Source organism: Agelaius tricolor, unplaced genomic scaffold (genome assembly GCF_023055355.1).
Source record: "Agelaius tricolor isolate 1412-34295 unplaced genomic scaffold, bAgeTri1.0.p SCAF_7, whole genome shotgun sequence".
Lineage (NCBI taxonomy): Eukaryota > Metazoa > Chordata > Aves > Passeriformes > Icteridae > Agelaius > Agelaius tricolor.
In genome coordinates, this window is record NW_027269267.1 from 32,228,843 (window position 1) to 32,249,624 (window position 20,782).

The window sequence follows — 20,782 nt, forward strand, 5'->3', positions numbered from 1 at the left end:
TCATCTTCAGTCTCTCCAAACCCTTAATGCTTAATGCTTGCAGTCTCTCCAAACCCTTATTGCTTACACTTCTTAGGCTTTCCCTGGCCTTGAAAACTGTTGTGTACCTACCTTACCAGTGAATATACTCCTTGGACCTAACATCAGATTGGTGCTAATATCCCACCTAACCTCTGTCAGAGTTTTTAATTAAAGAGCCACCACAGTTCAGTAAAGTGTCCTTAAAAGGTCCTCATTGTCCCAAGTCACTTGACACAAGACAGTTCCCATCAATCACCAATCCTCACATAGTTGGAGAGCTCCTGCAGAAAGGTGGGAAGTTCTGCTTATGATCAACACCTGAGACTCCTGGGGGAAGTACAGTATATTCTGCCTGTGAGGAAGCAGTTTACCTCACAGTAGTGCTCAGACTGTGCTCTGAGATGTGCTTGTGATGTGTGTTTGGGATATGTGTTGTTTCCAGTCTGGTGAGTAGCTCAGACATGGTAAATTGAGAGTGTGTCAGCTGAGGATGGTGTTTTGTTGATAAGATGTGAAACTCATTCTTGGTCAAGTGGACTATGGACATAAATACCTCTCTTTCCCTCCCTCCCCATTTTTTTCCCCCCCAGGGTTTGTGAACTAGAAGAATTGGGAGAACTGTCTCCTTGTTGGGAAAGCCTTCGTCGACAAATAGTTACACAGTACCAAACAATTATTTTAACTTACCAGGAAAATCTGACTGACCTGCACCAGTATAAAGGTGATTTTTTTTTTATAAAAACGTGATTCTTCTCTACCAGGGTTGTTAGTGCTTCTCTGAAATTGGGAATCCAGAATGCTTTATGATGAGTAAACAATGCTATTATATTTTTTGTCTTTATTAATAATTATTGTGAGTTTGCTAATTACCGGGGAATATTTGTCCATTCTGTTTGTCCTGTTATCTAACTCTGAAAGCAGAGGACAAGGCTTGAACAGTAACAGAAAAATTTTGGTTTGTTTTTTCTTTTTAATTTTCTCTGCTTTACTTTCAGCACATAGCAAATGATGAATAAAGCTTCTTGAATGTTTTAGCATAGGCACAAGGAGAAGAGTTTTATGCTTACTTTTGTCTTGCATTTCTCAGGTCCTTCATTTAAAGCCAGTAGCTTGAAAGCTGATAAGAAACTGGAGTTTGTTCCGACAAATTTACATATACAGAGGATGAGAGTCCAGGATGATGGAGGATCAGGTATTAGTTTCTCTTTCTTCACTGGTCTCGTTACTTTTCTCTCCACTTCTTTTTATTTCCATTGTCAACCATACAGCCAAGTTTCTACAAACTACTGTAGTAGTGCTACTTGGCATTTTTGTAACACCTTCTATCCTCAGATTCCAAATCTCTTTACAAAAGAAAAGATGGAAGTATAATTATTGCTGTTTTACAGGTGGCAAAACTAGGTTCTGGAGTTAACTGAACTCTAGGTGGCACAAGTTAGCCTTTGTACTAGAGTTGGGTTTAGCTGCTGCGTCCCTTCCAGACATTCTGAATTGCAGTAGAATAAAAAAGGTTCTGACTGTTGTTTCTTGTTAAGCTTGTGTGCTTTTTCTCCAGAATCAACGTGTATGGCTATGCAAAATCACATTTTTTCACATCAAGCTTGTTTCATCGTAAATAACATGGGCTTTCCCTTCTTTTAGCAGTAATTCCCTGTGACCATGAACACACACTTGTGTCCATGTGAGGGATTCCAGTAATGGCAAGCTTTGTATACAGACCAGTGTTCAATACTTCTTTTTCACAGTCCATCTTCTAGATTAAGAAACAAAGGACCTGCATTCATGTATGGGTCTTTCACCTGAAAAAGTATTTGATGGATTTCCAGGGCCTCTAGAACAACTTAGTTTTCCATGTCTTTCAAACCTTGGCAAAGTTTTCCAGAAATTACTTTCAGAAAAGATTTTGAGCTTACACAATTGTTTGTCCACGTTAAAGATGACAGGTTTTCATTTGTAAGTCCTTTTTGTCCATCCCAGATCAGAACTACGACATAGTCACCATAGGAGCACCAGCAGCTCATTGTCAAGGCTTTAAATCAGGTGGCTTGAGGAAAAAACTGCATAAATTTGAAGAGGCAAAGAAACAGTAAGTAGAAATACTATTGTGTCAGCTATTATTGTGCCTTTTCCTCCTGGTCCATGCTCAGTTATTTGGAAAATCATTCCATTCTGTTTTTATTTCATTCAATAGTACTACTATACAATATTTTTAATTGAATATTTTTCTGTGCATTTTTTTTCCAAGGAAGGAGAGGGAAAACAGTTTTTTCCTTATATTACTGTGTTTATTTGTTTACTGACAGGCTCTTTCTAAGAGTCTTTTCATGAAAACTTTAATTTTTCTGAATACTTGTTGATTCATTTAATTTAGTTTTTTTAGGTGTTAGTTTGGGTTCTGCCTAACTATGGGTCAGAACATTTGCTGAACATCTTCAGCTGCACTACATCATGCTTCAGCCCATTCTTTTCAGGAGACTTTCACCCCTCTCATAGCTTCCAGGTCCTGTTGCTGAACTCTCTTTAGTAGGAACCTGCTGTGCCTGATTAGTAAATTCCTTGTTGACAAAATGGATTTAGTTCTGAAACTATTGCTGGAGGCTTTCCTGCATTGCCTAAGGTTTATGCACAGATTTGGCCTCTGAATTTGGCCTCTGCCCTACAGGCAGGATACTTGACCCCAATGGGGTCTACAGGGACTGCCCAGTGACCTCTGTGGAAGTGTGGATGTATGAGATGTAGGAATTGCAGAAGCTGGGAAGGTCACATTTGCTAACATGGCACCCACTCTAGCTCCCAGAGAAGGGAGAGTGCTGCAGGGTCTGCATTGCTTCTGCTACTGTATGGAGCATTTAAGACACAGGAGCAGCAGGACAAGGAGTTGTTGTAGTCAGGGAAAGGGAGACCTTGATAATGCCCTTCCAAAGAAAGGATTAGTAGGATTTGGAGCTGATAGGACAAGGGAATGACGTGGGAATCAACTGCAGGATTAATTTTGGCTGTAGAGAAATGAATAGCAGCATCTTGTGAATGTCAGTCAGATATGTACTGATAGAAAGATTGGTGCAAAAGCACCTAGTGTAATTATTCAGGCTGACAGGGTGCAGTAGGACAGGACTAGAGGAAACTGTAAAATTAAGGAACACTGGTATGCCAGGCTCACCCTTTCTGTTCTTTTGATACCACTATTGCTCTTTGAAATAACCTCCTTCTGTCAGCGTAGCCACTGAAGTGGTTCTTGCTCCTGCAATAGCTAATTTCCCATGTGGATTTGTTCTTCTTCCCCTCACCCAATAATTAAGTTGACTGGAGAGTTTAATTTCTGTCCAGTACTTTTCCTCTAAGCTTTTCAGAACTGTTCCTTCTGGGTCCATGAAAACTGCAGGTTCAACATTTGAAGAACAGCATTCATTTTAAATACATCTCTGTTATCAAAAAAGCCAGTATAGTAGAACTGAGATCCATCTCCTCAGTTTCATTGTTACATTCAGTCCCTTCTTCTTTCATTGGCATAACTGTGCTTGGTGCATTCACAGCATTTCCCCAGATCAACTCATGGTCATCTGGCAATCTGTGTTTTTTTGCTTACAACTTCACATACCCACCTTATTGAAAAAATGACTCAAATAAGTTATTTCCCCAATCATACTTTGTTTTGTTTCTGCTTTTGGTATTTGCTAACAATCTGCTAATTTTATTTTGGTTTTTTGTTTTTGTAGCAGTTATGAGGAGTGTTGGTGAGTTTTCTGTTTCTGAGAGTTCTATAGAGGGTTTCTGTTCTCTGGGTTGTTTTATTTTCCTTTTGTTTGGCAAAAATCTGGTGTGTTTTAAAGTGTGCAGGGCTTTTTAATGTCATGCATCATGGCATCCCTAATTGTGCTCTAAGTAATTGTAGCTGCTTTGTAGAACATGATGTGTGAATGAACTTCATTTCATCTGCAATGTTTGTTTGCAATGAACAGCTAGCTTCCTGGCTCTCTCTGGCCATAAGAAGGTAAAAAACTGAAAATCAGAACACAAGGATTTTATATATTTTTCCTTCGTTATTTCCAATGAAAACTATCTGGAATGATAAACTTTTCTGCCAGTGATGGAAGATAATTAAGATAATTTTATGTATTTTAAGACCTTGATAGTGACAGATTTGGCATGTTGTGTCTTTTTGTAATCCATGTCTTTATTTAAACATTTTCACATAATATTTTTTCTCATTTTGTGGTGTTCAGTGCTGTCAAAAGCAGAAATTACTGGGTGGTTCAAAAATGCAGAAATTCTGCTCTAAATTACACTTATTAAGGTTGAACCCCTAATTCACTGAGAATTTAAGTCTGTGTTACAGTTGGCTGCTATAATACAATGAGAGCTGTTCATTTGAAAAAGCATTTGCAGGTTGGAAAGTAAGTATATGTGAACTTTACACCATAATTTTTTCCCCAGTCATCCTAGCAAATGTTTATGATTAAAAATATAATAATTCTAAATCCAATCTCAATATGCTGCATGGCCTTTTCTGCCAACTATGTCTTTATGCATGTTAACCACACTGTTGTGGAAAGAAATTGCTCAGAGGAATTGTCACTAAGATCACCAGTCACTAGAAAGCACAAATCAAGTGCAGGGAAAGCTCTAAAACCTGAGATTAATTTGCTGTATGGGATAGCAGTGCTGGGGAGTGGTTGTTCTCTGCCCCTCGGGTGGGTGAGCAGATCACAAAGAAGGAAACTATTCCAAGAATCACTTCTGAGTTACATCCTTTGATAACAAATCCCTCATCTTTCTTTTGTAATGGAGCTCAGGCAGACACTGGCATTAGGCTTCTCCCTTGCCTTAATATCCTTTAAGGGACAAGAATTGGAATTGTGACATGATTCTGAAGTGTGCCCCACGCAACCCTCGTGTCCTACCTCACAGATACTCTGCAGAAATGAAGAGCATTGCTCTAAGGGTAGCAGAAGAGTTCCCACTCCTTGGAGGTCATGGTCTGTGGTAACTGTTCCTGAAAAAGAAACTCCTCTCCATGTAAACTCTCAGCGTGGCTGTCTCCATTTAACAGTGCTGAGATGGGTGCAAACAGTAGGTTCTTCTGGGCTGTACTATGCTGAAGCCATTCATGACTAAAAAAACATAATAAAATTAAGGTAATACACAATAGGTGTCCTCTCATGCTTGATGCCATGTCAAGAATGGATATCGCACTTGGCACAGCTGGAGATGATGTAAGGCCTGGTATTTGGGTACCTTTCCTACTGGGAAGGAAGAACCCAGCATTTTGCTTGACAAAGGGAGTCGTTGTCAGTCGGTTCCAAATAATTAACTAAGAGCACAACTTCAACTTAGAGTAATTTTCTAAGTTAAAAGGCAGCCTTTTGTGAATGACTCTCAAGTGGGATCAAATTACCCTTTGGAAGTGCCATTCTTTCTCCAGCAGTTGTAGATAATCTGTCTTGGATTGGATGAGCAACTTCTATAGACATCTAAACTTAAAAGGGCATTATCTGTTCTCCACTGTCAAATAAGCAGTCCTAGTGTAGCTGCATTATCCCCATATAAAGATATGTTTGTCCCTAGTTTAGTATTTTAAGTGTGTGCTAACAGAAACTACACAGAGAACAGTGTCCTTGGATCAGCCTGAAGATGCATGTTGATTTTTTACATATCATAAAATTGCTTTTGCTGGTGTAACTTGATTCTGGTCTGCAATAGGGGAAATTATATACTTGCAGAAGGACTTCTTTGTTAATACAACAGTGTTTGCATTATGGATCTGGGTGGCATTTCTGTGTTAGAAGAAGCATAGATTTTCTTTTCACGATGTTAGTAGATACATGATAAAACATGTTTGTAAGCAAGGCCTCAGTGAAGTATCTGTGTTGTAAGGAGAGGGAGAATGGAGCAAGATGTCTCTGCAAAAGGTGATTCTGTATCTGATGACAAAATCTGTCACCCGCATTCTCCTCAGCAAAACTGTTCCTCTGGTGTGCAAACTCTGCCCACAGCCCCTTGGTATTAGGGATTAGTAAATCTGCATCTGAATACTTTTACTAAAGGCAGAGAAGTCTCTACCATCATGTTCCTGCTGTGCAATTGCCCACTGGACTTTCACTGTTGTTCACTAGTTAAGGTACATTTTTGTTGTCTGCCATTAATTCCCCAGCATGCCACTGTAATGTGTGTACCTCTAGATCAATTTCCTCCCTAAAATCAGTCTTTCTTTTTCAGCACTTCAACAGGTTCCCAGTCTATAATATACATCCCACAGGACATCGTTAGAGCAAAGGAAATTATTGCACAAATCAACACCCTGAAAACACAAGTCAGTTACTATGCAGAAAGGCTCTCAAGAGCTGCCAAGGATAGATCAGCTAATGGCCTTGAAAGAACACTTGCCATCCTAGCAGATAAGGTAGGAGAATAATTCATTTTCCTGCTGAAGCACGGTGTATTGCTTGTTCTGTCTGTACCTTTAGTAGTTTTTCTTGAAACATCTGTTTTACCTTTTTCAGTAGAGTGTTGTAACATGCACAGACCTAAACAAAAGTTATATAAGCCTTTAAAAGTTCCTGGTTTTATTTATGTATCTCCTACTTTTGACACTCTTGCCTTTACCTCCTCTTGAAAGTGCAATGTCCTCGGATTCCCTCTATTCATTCATCACATTGCAGTAATGTGCATTCTTCACTTTCTTTTATATCCTTTTCTCCATAACCACCTGGGGTTTTTTTAATGTTCTGAGTCATCTGTCAAGCAGCAGCAACTGTGTGAAAGTTAATGAAACAATTCTGTATTTTTCCACTGGTGAAATAAGGAATAATGGTGACACAACCTTTGCTTGAATTATAGTGATGTAAACAAGTTATTTCTTGATGTGTGCTAACAAAAAGCAGACTGGACCCACAGCTGAACATAACCTTACAGGGAGAAAAAACCCAAATAGAGTTTTACTGACCTCTTCTGTCCTTGAAGCAGATCTGAAGGCTCTAAACAGCAGTAGGGGCCAATCAGCTTGCCATAAATTGTCCCAGTGGAAGGGATACACATACAACTTTGTATAATAGGATCTCATGTAAATGTATTATTTATTATAATACTCATTCTAAATGAATGCAGTGTATAATTGTTCTGTGGGATTTTCTACGACTGGATTATATGTATATATAACATTTTCATGTCTTGTTTGTTGTTATTTTAGTAGACACACAGGCCACATAATTTTTATATTCATATGGCTTACAGAAATCCTTTAATGCAACACAGCTAAATAAGACAGGGAACAAATTGCATTGATTAGTGGGTTATACCTTCAGCCCTCCTCTTAAGTCTTTTTATGATTTCAGACAGGATGATTGGGGTGATACCTGATTCTTCTGGTGTGGCAACTGTTGTGTGGGGCATAAAAATCATTTAATACAGACTTTAGTGAGTTGGAAGGGACTAATCAGGATCATCCTGGTCCTGCCCTCCCAGACTCACACCATGTACCTGGGAGCATTGTCCAAACACTTCTTGAACTCTGTCTTGGTGCTGTGACCACATCCCTGGGGAGCCTGTTCCAGTGCTCAGACACTACACGTGTCTGTACGTTGTTCTAAGTTTTCATCAAATGGAGAATAAAGTGCAAATAAAGATGAATTGCACATTCCTCAGTGAAATTTTCAACAATTACAAATCTAATATAGTACTACAGACTTTGGAAATGTATAATTTGTGTTTTGGGATCCTATACTATTTTTTAAGGTCATTCTGTAAAAGTATTCTAAAGGCACCTTCAAGCAGTAATTTCTTTTACAGAATACTGCTTCTTTTTTTTTCTTTCTTGAAAAAAAAATACCGTATAAATTGTGTATGGAATAATGAAAAGTTTTCAAAATGTGGGGCTTTATTGCTTTTTAGACCCGGCAACTTGTCACAGTTTGTGACTGCAAACTCTTGGCAAATTCAATACATGGACTGAATGCTGCAAGGCCAGACTATATAGCTTCAAAAGCATCTCCAACCTCTGGGGAAGGGGAACAAGTGATGCTAAGGAATGATCAAGATACACTTGTGGCCAGATGGACAGGAAGAAATAGCCGATCTTCTCTGCAGGTGGACTGGCACGAAGAGGAATGGGTATGTTTGCACAGTGGAGTGATAAATCCTTTGTTCTTTTTACTTTCTTTTTTAATAAGCTCTGTAGCTGCTCAGCAGATATGCATAGGATGAGTATGTAGGAAGTGCTGGTCAGCTAGCAAAGATGTTGTCTCTATCCTGCAGGCAGTTACTCCTTGGGATGGGAATCAAACAGGCTTTAATAAATAATTCTGGGTCTCCTAAACGCTGGAAATTGTTAGAGGAGGTGCACAGCATTTTTAAGGCGAGGCCCAAGGGAAAGTAAATAGCTTTTCAAGTGAAAAACTGACCCCACTACAACGGGCTTTTGCACTTTCCCAAATAAAGTGTTATTTTGTGGGTGCTAGCTATGCAATTTAAGCTTCCTCTTACAGAAATACTATCATAAACATTTAGAACTTGCAGTCAGTCACTGTTTTGATTATGAACAGCATTTTAAAATTGTTTGCATGAAGTATTTAAATGATTTTCCCTACCACACTGCCAATCAAAATGAGAATCAGACTGTGTAAATTCTGTCATTTTGTTAAATAAACAGAAGTTAACTAAATCTCACAAATTGTCAAGATTAATTAAAGCAATTATTAATATTGGGAAATATCAACATTTAAAAGAGATTCAATTCATTTTGGAAATGGATCCTTGCTAGTTGTAATTATTTTGGCATACTTTGACTTAGAGTCAAAGTCACAGTAATAAGATACAAATAGAGCTAATTCAGTATTTAGACATTACTATAATACAGTAATTTTATCTGTTGTTCACTGAGTTACAGAGAAAAAAGATGTGTGATTGTATACAATTATTATGTCAAACATGAATTTCAAGAGTAAACAATAGTGCCAGCTAGAAATTAGAATAATAGGGCAGGAAGCGGAACTTAAAATTGTTTGGCAAGCTTACACAGAAAATAACTTTGCAATTTACTACACAAGTCATGTCACTAAATATTGTTGACATCCTGGTATACGTTATTTATATACCCATAATTTCTGTGTGCACACATGCAACCACAATAGCCCAGAGGAAAGTTTGCAGAGGAATTGTGACTAGAATCACAGGAGGAAATATGTCACCAAGGATTTGTTACCCAACGTCTCTTTTGGTTTTAAACTGGGAAAGAACTGTTTTCTTTTCAGGAGAAAGTTTGGTTGAATGTTGACAAAAGTCTGGAGTGTATCATACAGCGAGTGGACAAACTCCTCCAGAAGGAGCGCCTGCAGAGTGACAGCTGTGAGGACGTTTTCCAGTGTGATGTCAGCAGTACCAGTAAGAAAGGTAATCGGGACAGTCGTGCCTACTGGATAAATCCAGAAGATTTAAATGAGACCTCATCATCCTCACCACCTTCATCATCCTCACCACCATCTTCATCCACATCATCCTGTGCATGCCATTCTCTCAAGACAAGTGCGTATGCCAGACACTGCTTCTCACTGCTGCTCTCTTCCTGTGTGCTGGCATCATTCCTAAGCCTCCCCTACAGCCCTCCATGTGTTTTTAGCTCAGTGGTGGTGTTAAGCAGTGATGTCAGGCAGAAAGAGCTGTTAGGTGTACTGGGAGCTGCTAAGCCCATTACTTATTTTGAAATCCTGGTCCCACTGAAATAATTTCCAAATCCATTGGTGGCAGTAGTGCTTGGTTTTCACTCTGTGTGTTTTAAGCTGGTAAAACAGTTGTATGGATTATCACATGACAGACACCACCTCTGCTAGCTTTCCTGTTGGCTTCAGCTTCTTTGCAGCAGTCAAAGCTTATTATAGGTAAATAAAACATGAGAGAAGTGCAGGCACTACTAAAAAACCGATAGTCCCAGCTGGACTGCTAAAGCATGGGAGAAGACCACAAGCAGTCCCATTAGTTAAGCTGAATGTAGATGAACCTAACAGAGTTCAAAGCAAATTTTAACCCAAATTGTGGTGCTGAGGCACTCAATTATTTTAGACCTCGTGTATCTGGAATGTAGGAATTGGCAGTGCAAGTTCTTAGTTGAATAATCCATTCAAACTTTATGCTCAAGCGGGTGCTGTATTGAACCCAGTGTAAGGTTGTGAGCCTGTGAATGAAATAAATCCATATAAGTTTAGACTGACAGTTTGACAACTGTGCATTAAATTTCAGAATTATTTTATTTACTTATGTACTTGACTTACTCTGACATTCTTTGCATGTGGTCACTCTGATTTGGCCACCACTTAATAGTGCAGGTGGGCGAAGTGAAGCTCTAAAATGCCTGATCTGTGTTCTCATTTCCTTTGTCCTGTTCTGTCTTCTTGTTTGATGGCCCTTGTCTCTTATGTGTGTCTGTGACTTCATGTCCATCACATTGTTAGTGTTGCAGTGGAAGGGAGTGCCTTAAGAAAAAAAGGCAAAAATGAAGTGAAAAAAAATGTTAATATATTTTTGGTGTAGCTTTGCATGTCACCTTATAGTTTTATTTAGTATCTTAGACAACCATGTTTTTCTAGATTAGACTAACATTTTTGTGCATTATTAAAAAATAGGAGTGTAGGTTTTTGTTTCAACCTTTGACTAAATTCCTTTTACTGGTTTGATACCTATAAATGTTTTTGTTTGCTAGCTAGTTTACATGAAGTTTTATATGTATTTACATGTAAGTTTAATCAGTAACCTTCAATGCACATTCACATAAATGATTAAATGTTGTGGATTTTTAATATTAAAAATTCACAGGAAAAATCTGTGTTGAGTTTTGTCAGAACCTTTTCCCAATAAAATTCAATGCTGAAAACACCTTAGATTAATATTTCCCGACCATTTTCAGTGGTACTTTTAAATCTACTCTGGATCTTGACACTTATGCCTTGTAAAAGGGGAATTGGCTGTGTGACCCTACGGAAGATTTTTTTTAGTGCAAAGAATTTCTGTAACTTTTCCCTGCTGTCCCTCCAAAATAGGGAAAAAAAATCCTACTGTTTAACTGAGAGAACCTGGGGCAGAATTGAAGGACAAAGAAGGTCCTTTCTCTAAGTTCAGAATCACAACATTTTTGGTTTAGTGTATTGAAAGAATTAAGGTTTTTCCAGTCAGTAATTCTGAGTTTTGAATAAATGAGCAGAGAGCAGAAATTATTTTGAAAGCAATGTAAAACCAAGGCAAGCAAGATAGTTCCAGAACTGGTAAGAGAGGGACGGTAAAATTTGATTGAAGGATCTCTCTAGAAATGAATGTTTGTGAAAGAAAATATTGCCTGAAATAGTAGAAAGGAAACTTAAAAAATATATTTTCAAATATACTCAGGTTATTGGCTTAGATATTCATTACTAAAATCACATAGGGACATACAGTTTCTTTAGTGAACATGATGGATTTTAATTTACTGAGAGGTTTTTTCTGATTATCTAGCTGAGATGATTGTCCTGATGCAACACTGTTGAATTTTATATTTTCTGTTGTTATATTCAGATTTATAATTTATTGACTAGTGAATCTAGATATAAACAACAGAAGCTTAAACCCTGTTAGCTTAGTAAACTACTTTTCATTAATGCAGGACTTGCTACAACAGGGCTTATGTTATTTTTTACTGTTAGCACTGACCTGTAGTATGTTTTCATCTGACAGCTTGATCCTCCCACTGAAGTGAGTATGGAGTACTCACAGACTTCACTGGTGGGGTTTCAGCCCTTAATATACATTCTAAAATTTCTGTTAATTATCTCAGAAATTGTGTAATGGAATTTTGACTCAGGTAGCAGAGTACTGGTTTCTTATTACTCTTACATTGTGGGTGCCTTAATGTATTTTTCTGTTAAGTGCATTGAACTTACTGCTGGTCTTTTGCTCTTCTGTTTAGCAGCCTTACTGCCAGCTTAATCTGTAACTGCAGTAAACCAGTGGTTCTCAAATTGTGCCCTGTGGATCACTGGGGGTTGACAGTGCACTTGCTGGTAATCCACAGCGAGCCTCTGAGCTAGCAGGTACTGGCTTTCTTCCAAGTCCCCATCCAGGTGTTCCTCTGATCAGAATAATGGAGTGGAGGAGACAGCCCATGCCCTCGATGCCTGGGGGCAACAGAGTATTTCTGCCTAGCTCCTCTTCACTCAGTGAAAATGTTTGAGAACCCTGGCACTGAGCATTTGAGTTGCTTGTATTTAGACTGTGTTGCTGCTCCTTAATCATGCATGTTGCCCCTCCATTTCTGTGCAGATTGCAGCCCTACTCCGGAAGAATCTGCCCCAGGTATGTGCATTCATGGCTTCTGCTTCTTCTGAAAACTGCAGGGGTTTGTTCATACTTAACTGAACAAGTGCCTTGCTTTAAGATGGACCATTTTGAAATGGCAGTGCTTTACAACACCACGTGAGTTACCTAAGCTGTTGAGCAGTTATTTCCTAAGAGTGCAGGGGATATCTGGTCCTTTCACATGTCCAGATATGGGAGAGTGCTTGTTCAGGGCCTCTTGGATTTCTCCAGTTGATGTGTTTCAGCAAACTGATATAGGTGACAGTGGATTGAGGCCTGTTTCAAATGTCATTGAAGTCTGTGGGAGTCTAGCATTTAGACATGCCCTTTCACATGGGCTGTTGAGCTGATCTTTCTGAATGAGAAGTGGAGCAGAACATGGAGGAGTCAACAAGGCTGATGGAAAATCTCTGTTGTGGGTGCATATCGATGCAGGACGACCCCCAGCCAGGGAATAACATGCAATGACTCCAGTGATTTCAGAAGACTGAACAATTGCTTTCTTAAGCTATACTATGTTATATTGCATACTATACTATATTAAACTATACTATACTAAACTATATTATATTATACTCAAGAAAAAACCTGTGACCCTTTCCAGACAGTCACAACACAGCTTTGACCTAATTGGTCAGTTAATCCAAACATCCGTCACCAGAGTCCAGTTAACAAATCCCTCTTTGAAAAACCATCTCCATAACACATTCCACATGTGCCAAACAACAGATGCAGCAAGTGAAGATACGAATTGTTTTTCTTCTCTGAGCTTTCTTACTGCCTTCCCCAGGAAAAATCCTGGGCAGGTTGTGCGTGCTGCTCTCTGTGAAGAGAGCTGTGGCCACAGGTGCACACCAAGTGGTATTGGGGATTGCAAGTCTCATGTTTCAGGATACAGAATTTAGGAGTCTCATCCCAGTGTTAACATTCTTTCTTCTGTCCTTGTCCCTCTGTACTTAATATGAAAAGACTAAAATATCTTTTCAAGGCCTTGGAGGACAGCTGTTTTAATGATATTTTTATTGCTCTAGAGAAGAGACCCTTAGGGCAAAAAAAGCAAGAACTTTTCCCACCTGACGTTACAGCCTACAAGCTTTATGTATTTGGTTCTCTTAATAAGACACTTATTTTTTATGAAATGGGCAGTAGTATAGAGTCAGCAAAATTTCACTATGTGAACTCATTGGCCTTCCCAACACCCCTACCTTGTTCCAACATAATTTGAGACGGGGAGTGCAATTCATTTTATTCCTGTTTACTGTTAATAACAACTGCCACTGACTAAAAAAAAAGGAGCACAGGTGACACTTCTGTGAAGTAGGTAGCAAAAATCATTTAGAGCTTTGCAGACTGACAAGGGTTTGTTTTTTCATGGCCAGAATTTTAAACCAAGAGAATACACAGCACAGAGGATTTTTGCTCACTACCTCAGTTGAGTCCCTGCCTTGTATGTGAATGTTGGAAGAAAGAAACCCATCTAATAATTGCGTTATCTTTACCAGTGTACTTTGTGATTACCAAAGATAAACATATCTTTAAAATGAAGTGCTGCATATCTACACAGTTTTAAATCTTCGCTGTGTTAGTAGCTATATACGTGTATGTACATACAGTCAATGAGATGATGATGTGCTGGAAAATATTTTCAGTTCTTGTTATTCTCATTTGCTTACAGAAAAGCTCTTGAATGCAGTAAAAGAAACACTGTTAGTTTCATCTGTATTTTGCTTTCTAAGTGTTCACAAGGCCATGTTATGGCATCTGACTAATTTTCAGATAAATATTTAATAGAATTTAAAAGATAAGCTGTGATTCCTTGCCTGTTCTTTTGATGTTTCCTGCTTTATTTAAGGCAATGAAACAGAGTCAAACAACTTTCTCTTTGTGTAGTTTGTTAGGTTATGTATCTACCACATAGAACAAAAGCCAAAAGGATAGTTCTGTTAGTCTTGCCAGATATATTTCTGTTAGCAGACTTCCAGAGTTCCCCTCTTTGGCTGGTTATCAAAGGAACATTTATTATTACTGCCTCTTAGTTCTGCCTCTGAATCAAAATCCCAAACAATTTACTTTCAGGGGCTTTAAGTGTCTCATTCATGCAGGTTCTGGTCTGTACATTGCCTTGTTCCTACAGCCAGCTAGGCAGGGAGTTGTGTGAGTGCTGTTTGTGAGCTCTGGTGCTTTTAAAAAATAAAACATATTGTCCTGCCCTTTTAAAAGAGAAGGTCTTTGACAACTCAGTTTCACTTCTATGCTTCCTGTGCAGGACCTTGAACAGAAACCCTCTGGGTTGTATCTTGTGTATTTCAGTGGAAAAAGCTCCAGAGTACTTCCAACAATCTGCATGACTCCCATCTAATTCACTATGTTTAATATTTCTTCTTATCTAACTTAAAGCCTTTAAACCTGCTCAGGAGACAGGAAACACTTAAAAGAGTACCTACATTAATTTCTCACCTCACACCTTATTATTCTTAGCTGCAAGTAGGAGATGAAACATCATCTTGCCTCACTGAGGTGCAATAAGGATCAATAAGGTGGTGAAGCAATTGAATGATACACCTATGAGGCTAGAGATTGAAAAGGCAGGGTGTTTGGGAGGAATCTCATTGACAGAGATGGCTAAGCAGATGGTCCCTATTTCTGTAATACAATGGACTCCTTCCTGTCTGTCCATGTATGTGCAGTGAAAGGGTTTGTTTGAATACGAACATGCAGTTATATACACTTCTGTATATAATTGTTCATGTTTCTGTTATGATTTCCAAATCAGCTATTGTACAGCCTGTTGTGTGGGCACAAATTCTGGTAAATTTTACATGTCCTGGAAAGTCATAACAGCTTTACAAAGTCAAATTCTCCATATTTTCCTCATGCAAATAACCACACTGTAAGGTTACTTAATTATTACAAAGCAGGGAATAACCATCCAGCCAAAATAAAATGAGTTCTAAATGTGAATTATTTGTCCTGCAACAGGAAGTTTCTTCTTAATGTGTGTTTGTTTCAAGTAAAGTGCTTCCACTGCTGCTAATTTTCTTTTTCTCTTTGAACCAGGTGAATGGAGTGAAGCTCTTTATCCCTTGCTGACCACACTCACTGACTGTGTAGCCATGATGAGCGACAAGGCCAAGAAAGCCATGGTGTTCTTGTTAATGCAGGACAGTGCCCCAACAATAGGGCTCTGCCTGAGCCTTCAGTATCGCAGGGATGTTGTCTTCTGCCAGACTGTAAGCAAGCACATATGTATCATTTGATTTCACTTCCACATTGGGTGGGGTTTCTATGAATATGAAAGGTTACTCTTTCCAGAATTTTTCTGATCTCTTCCCTGGTTCGACACTGATTTCCCCCCACAAGCTGTGCTATCCTGTGCTTACTGGTTATGTGCATTTGACAATTCATAAATTAGGTGTCTCCTTGGATATACAGTCATTCACTATTGAAAACAAAAATTATTCCAGAACTAGTAAAAATACTAGTATACTAAAATATACTGCTGTTTTCAGAAATAGCCTTTGCCTTCCAATGCCACCAGGCCAAAGCAAAAGTAAGGTGTGAGACAGGGGGACAAAAAGGTCTGTGAGTAGCAGGTGTACTCCCTCAGTTACCTTTTGTTGTTTTCTGCAATAAGAAACCCAGCAGAAGTCCAGCTAGAAGAAGAGAAATTAGTTCTGGGTTTTTTTCCCAGAAGTTCTGTTTCTGGACCTGCTGGCATCTCTTGGGTCAGACACTGACTAGCAGGTGTCTGCACTAAAAAAACTTCCACAGAAAAAAAATTCCTCTACCCACTACACCTTTGTATTATGTCTGCTTTCCTGTGAAATCATGGTCTTGTTCATTTATTTTAAGCAATTTATTTCTTGGACATCATTGGCGGGGCTTTAGTCCGATAATGTAATATCAAAAATGTAAAACAAGTGACAGGATGAGAGGAAATGTCCTCAAGTTGTGCTGGGGAGATTTAGAGTACATATTAGGAAAAATTTCTTCATGGAAGTGGTTGTTAAGACCTGGAGTGGGCTGCCCAGGAAAATGGGGGAATCACCATCCCTGAAGTGTTCAAAAAATGTGTGGATATGGCAGTTGAGGACATGGTTTAGTGGTGTACGTGGGGGTGGTTCTGGGTTGGACTTGGTGATCTTGGAGGTGTTTTCCAACCTTAATGATTCTTTGATTTTGTGATCTCATAGAGATAAAATCAGGGCATTTTCTAATATAAAACCCACCACATAATGCAGATAATTTTAAAATTCAATCCTTTGAATATGTTTACCCATCATGATCAGAACTTTATTCTCTTCTGTTTAATTCTATAACAAAGTCATACACCTGTATACCTAGTATATGGCTATCACCTGGGAAATTCCTTTGTGGGCAATGAATTAAGACTAGCATTAATTTTAGATAATAGTACTTAGTACTATTAGTACTTAGTACTACTTAGTACTTATCTTAGGACTAGATCCTCAGGATCTTGTTCTGAATATCTTGTAACATCAGAGTTTAAGTCTGCATAATGCAAACAGATACTGCATTTTAAAGCTTTCTCAAATGTAATTTTTGAAAAGCAGTAATTTATTCATACTATCAAAATTCTTGGCCTAGAACTAGCTGTGTTGCTTTTCTGTCTAAAACTAAACCAATTCTCTAAAGAGCAACTTCTGTAATTCATAAGTTGTAGACCCTACCACAAGTGATCGTGTTCAGAAAACAAGAAAGTGTGAGATCTACAGCAGCCCCATTTTGAGACAGCTTGTGAGATGAAGGCAGCGTGCCCTGAATCTGATTTTATGAATGTTTTGGGTTTTCATTGGTTGGTTGTCTTCAGCTGCAAGGAAAAAATGATGTCTAAAGGAAAAGAATATCTGTGTGACAGATTTTATTGCACCTCTTATACATGCTGTGATTTTTGTTTGGGGCTGAAGAACCTTTTTTATTTTGAGTCATTTCATTCTTGTCTGTTTCCTCTCTCACAGCTGACAGCTCTCATTTGTGGTTTCATTATCAAGCTGAGGAACTGCCTGCATGATGATGGATTTCTAAGACAACTCTACACCATTGGCTTGCTGGCACAGTTTGAGAGCCTGCTGAGCACTTATGGTAAAGGCACAGGGCCAGGGGGTGGGATTAGTTGTTGCATCAGCAAATTCTGCATTAAATTTGCTACAGCAGGATCTGAGTGTTTGGGACAATCTGCAGCTCAGCTACAAAATTATTTTGAAAACTAAAATTGAAAACTAGATTATAGCTGAAGTACTTAATTATCTAACAACTCTGATTTTTTTCACATTTACTTGAATTGCTCCCAAAAGATAAATGTACTTCTTTTATAATAGAATGTCAAAGGTTTAAGAAAGACTAAAACGTATCACAGTGGTCTTTGGGATTTTTTTGGGAAAATAATTGGATGAAAGTTCTGGTAAGCTGGGAGAAACTGTGCCCAAAATACACTTTTTGAGTTTTCTTGAAACTTCCGTAGTCTTGCAGCACAACGTGAGACTGAAGAGAGAATATAAAAAGGGAAAGTACTTCACTCAGAAGTGTTTCACTCCTGTGTCTCGAAGCTGTCTGGATACTGGTTAGGGAATGTTTTATTAGACAAATCCAGAATACCTTGTGCAAAGGATATCATGGCTCTGACAATGCTGAGAAGTACTTATTAGCATCACCTAACTTGGAAAATCAGCATATAAAATACTTAAAGAACAGTAGTCTGGACTGTTCTAGATAACTGGTGTTTTCTAAACTTGAAAACACCAAGTTATTTTGAGCAGTTCAAGGAAGTTTTGCCTGATGATTGTAAGTATTTTGTAATTAATGACAAACTGAACTCAAAAAATCAGCCATGACATTGTCTGTAGGTCAAGGGGGGAGACCGGGGCTGCAGCACTGCTTCATCTGTGGAACTTCTGTATGGAATGTTGGCCTATTGTTGCCATCAAATTGACAAAGGAAAGTTGTGCATAACAAGTAATTACAATTCACTTTTTCCTCTTGGATTTAGGTGAGGAGCTGGCAATGCTGGAGGACATGAGTTTGGGAATCATGGACTTGAGGAATGTAACCTTTAAAGTAACTCAGGCTACATCAAATACATCTACTGACATGCTGCCAGTCATCACTGGAAATCGGTAAAAAACAATAAATATACTTTATTCCTCATGAGTGGGAACATGCTAAAATTTGGCTTTTTCTACCCAAGTTGTAGAAGAACTGCAGTATTAATGTGGAGTGCAAAATCAGCCATTGCCAGGAGATTGGTAGAGCTGAAGTGAATGTCTGTGAGGATATAAATGCACCATTACAGGTTGCTGCAGGTTTGTTTTTGAACTAGAATAGATCTTCTGACTAGAAGCAAGTTGTGGCAATTCCTCAGAGTCAGTTCTGACTGATGGTTGTTTTTTAATGTTTATATTATATTCTAGGTGTTATCCCTCTTTAGACAAATAACACATGCTTGGAATGTAGCTTTTTTATCCTTATGTCTCACAGCTGTTTATTTCTTTTCAGTGATGGATTTAACGTGAGGATCCCTCTGCCAAGCGCCTTGTTTGATTTGCTGCCGCGTGAGATTCAAAGTGGAATGTTGCTGAGGGTTCAGCCTGTTCTTTTCAACGTGGGAATCAATGAGCAGCAAACCCTAGCAGAGAAGTAGGTGTCCAGTCAGGCAAGCTCAGCCTTGCTGGCAGTTCAGCAATGGAACTATGTTGATGTGGAATTGCACTCTTACATAACTGACTGATTCAGTTTCTCCAATACATGAACATGGGAGCACTTTTCTAAAGGAATCTGCCAAATGCCAAACAAAAAGAAGTCCTTCTTAATGTGCCACACAGCTGTAAGGCTCCTTACCTCATGAGTTTGATACTAGTCCAGGTTTATGTGGTTCAGATGTGAATTTACAATGGGAGATCTATCAAGGGCTAGTTAGCACACAGGTGCTCCTTGTGACTTAAGACCTCTGTGAGTGATAGATCACTAGAGGCTGAGATCATTCAGGGTATTGCTGTGTATTTACTGTCTTGGTTTTGCACTCTCCCTGAGACTCCCTCTCCTGGTCACTGTCAAAATTCAGGATAATGGGCAAGGTGCACCTCTGTTTTAAAATACCCTTGCAGTATTAATGTAATGCAACACTGCTGTTGTAAAACTGAAAAAAATATAATTATGTAATTATATTTGCTAGGAAAACTGCTCAGTTCTGGAAGTTCTGGAAGAGCCAGCAGATTCCCTGGCCACATCCTATAAAGAGTACATTGGCAGAGCACTGCTCCAATGGAGCACTCCTGTGAAGCCAGGCACATGCATGTTGTGACAGCAGCCTTGGTACCAGGCTGGAGTGTGCACTGTGGTGGTGGACAATGAGAAAAAGTCTTAGCAAAAGCATTGCAGCAGTTACTGTTCTCTGTTGCCTACAAAGGAAGCCCAAGATGACTAGCACAGTTACAGATGTCAGCACTCTGTGTGTACATCTGTGTGTGTGGATATATTTAGATAAGATGCATCGGGGCATTGTTGACCATATTTATTACATTCATGATTTATTAATCCTAGAGCCATATTTTTCATTTACATATCTGAAGTCAACATTCTCAGTCCTATCTACTGATGTTATGGTTGTTATTATTAGTTTATGAACTAAAGTAGTTAAGCCATTATTAAAAGTTTAAATTTAGGTAAAACAATTTGCCAGGTAGGAATTTCATATTGAAAGAGAGACACAAAAGCCAAAGAATTTCAAATACTATTTTCTTCAAGATTTTTCTTATACTTCCTTCCCTTTTTCCCCTCATACTCATATATTTTCCTTCTCTGTAATGAACCATTACAACAAGTTCTCTGTTACACTTCTCCTGGCATTTGAATGGTTAGGGAACTCTTGGGATGAATCTTTGAACTGTTTTTTTGGTAGACATATTGGCAAGTGCAGTTGTTTCAAAGAAAGAGAAACATTTTACCTTGGGCTTAATTGTTCCTTTTTTCTCCTTTTAAAGGTTTGGAGACACCTCACTGCAAGAAATAATTAACATGGAAAGCTTAGTGAGGTTGAATTCATATTTTGAGCAGTTCAAGGAAGTTTTGCCTGATGATTGTAAGTATTTTGTAATTAATGACAAATTTGCTTGAATAGCACAATTCAGGCTGATTTTTTCATTTGTTTGATTTATGTTGGTTTTTAAAATGTTGATGGTACACCAGCTTTAGTAACCTCCAAGAAATGATACAATTCTGTTTTAATTCTTTAGTACTAAAGTAGAGTGGATTCAAGAGGCTTAAAGGTCAGACTGATTAACTTTCCTTTTTAAGGTTACTTTTACATCTCTTTCTAAGTAGCACTATGTACTGTATAATCATCCAGTTAGGCAGTGAGATTGTTGTAAGGTAAAGGTATAAAAGTGATAGGTTCTAGCAGCAGCACTTTTATCTGCAGTTTTTGGTGATGCTC

The 20,782-nt window shown here is 38.5% G+C and overlaps 1 protein-coding gene across 14 annotated transcripts in view; it reads left to right on the forward strand.

Moving 5' to 3' along the window:
• The window catches only part of INPP4A (inositol polyphosphate-4-phosphatase type I A), a 111,382-nt gene that overhangs the window by 73,698 nt on the left and 16,902 nt on the right, over positions 1-20,782 (forward strand). For 11 of the 14 annotated variants that reach the window (XM_071430849.1, XM_071430854.1, XM_071430848.1 and 8 more), the window contains 13 exons: positions 612-742; positions 1,109-1,213; positions 1,999-2,107; positions 3,738-3,755; positions 6,238-6,421; positions 7,909-8,127; positions 9,267-9,405; positions 12,298-12,330; positions 15,391-15,563; positions 17,313-17,436; positions 18,341-18,467; positions 18,847-18,987; positions 20,331-20,428. In XM_071430849.1, the coding sequence (XP_071286950.1) occupies positions 612-742; positions 1,109-1,213; positions 1,999-2,107; positions 3,738-3,755; positions 6,238-6,421; positions 7,909-8,127; positions 9,267-9,405; positions 12,298-12,330; positions 15,391-15,563; positions 17,313-17,436; positions 18,341-18,467; positions 18,847-18,987; positions 20,331-20,428 (1,601 nt within the window). The remainder of the gene's footprint in view (positions 1-611; positions 743-1,108; positions 1,214-1,998; positions 2,108-3,737; positions 3,756-6,237; positions 6,422-7,908; positions 8,128-9,266; positions 9,406-12,297; positions 12,331-15,390; positions 15,564-17,312; positions 17,437-18,340; positions 18,468-18,846; positions 18,988-20,330; positions 20,429-20,782) is intronic. The other 3 variants (XM_071430856.1, XM_071430859.1, XM_071430861.1) reach the window with 1 other exon arrangement.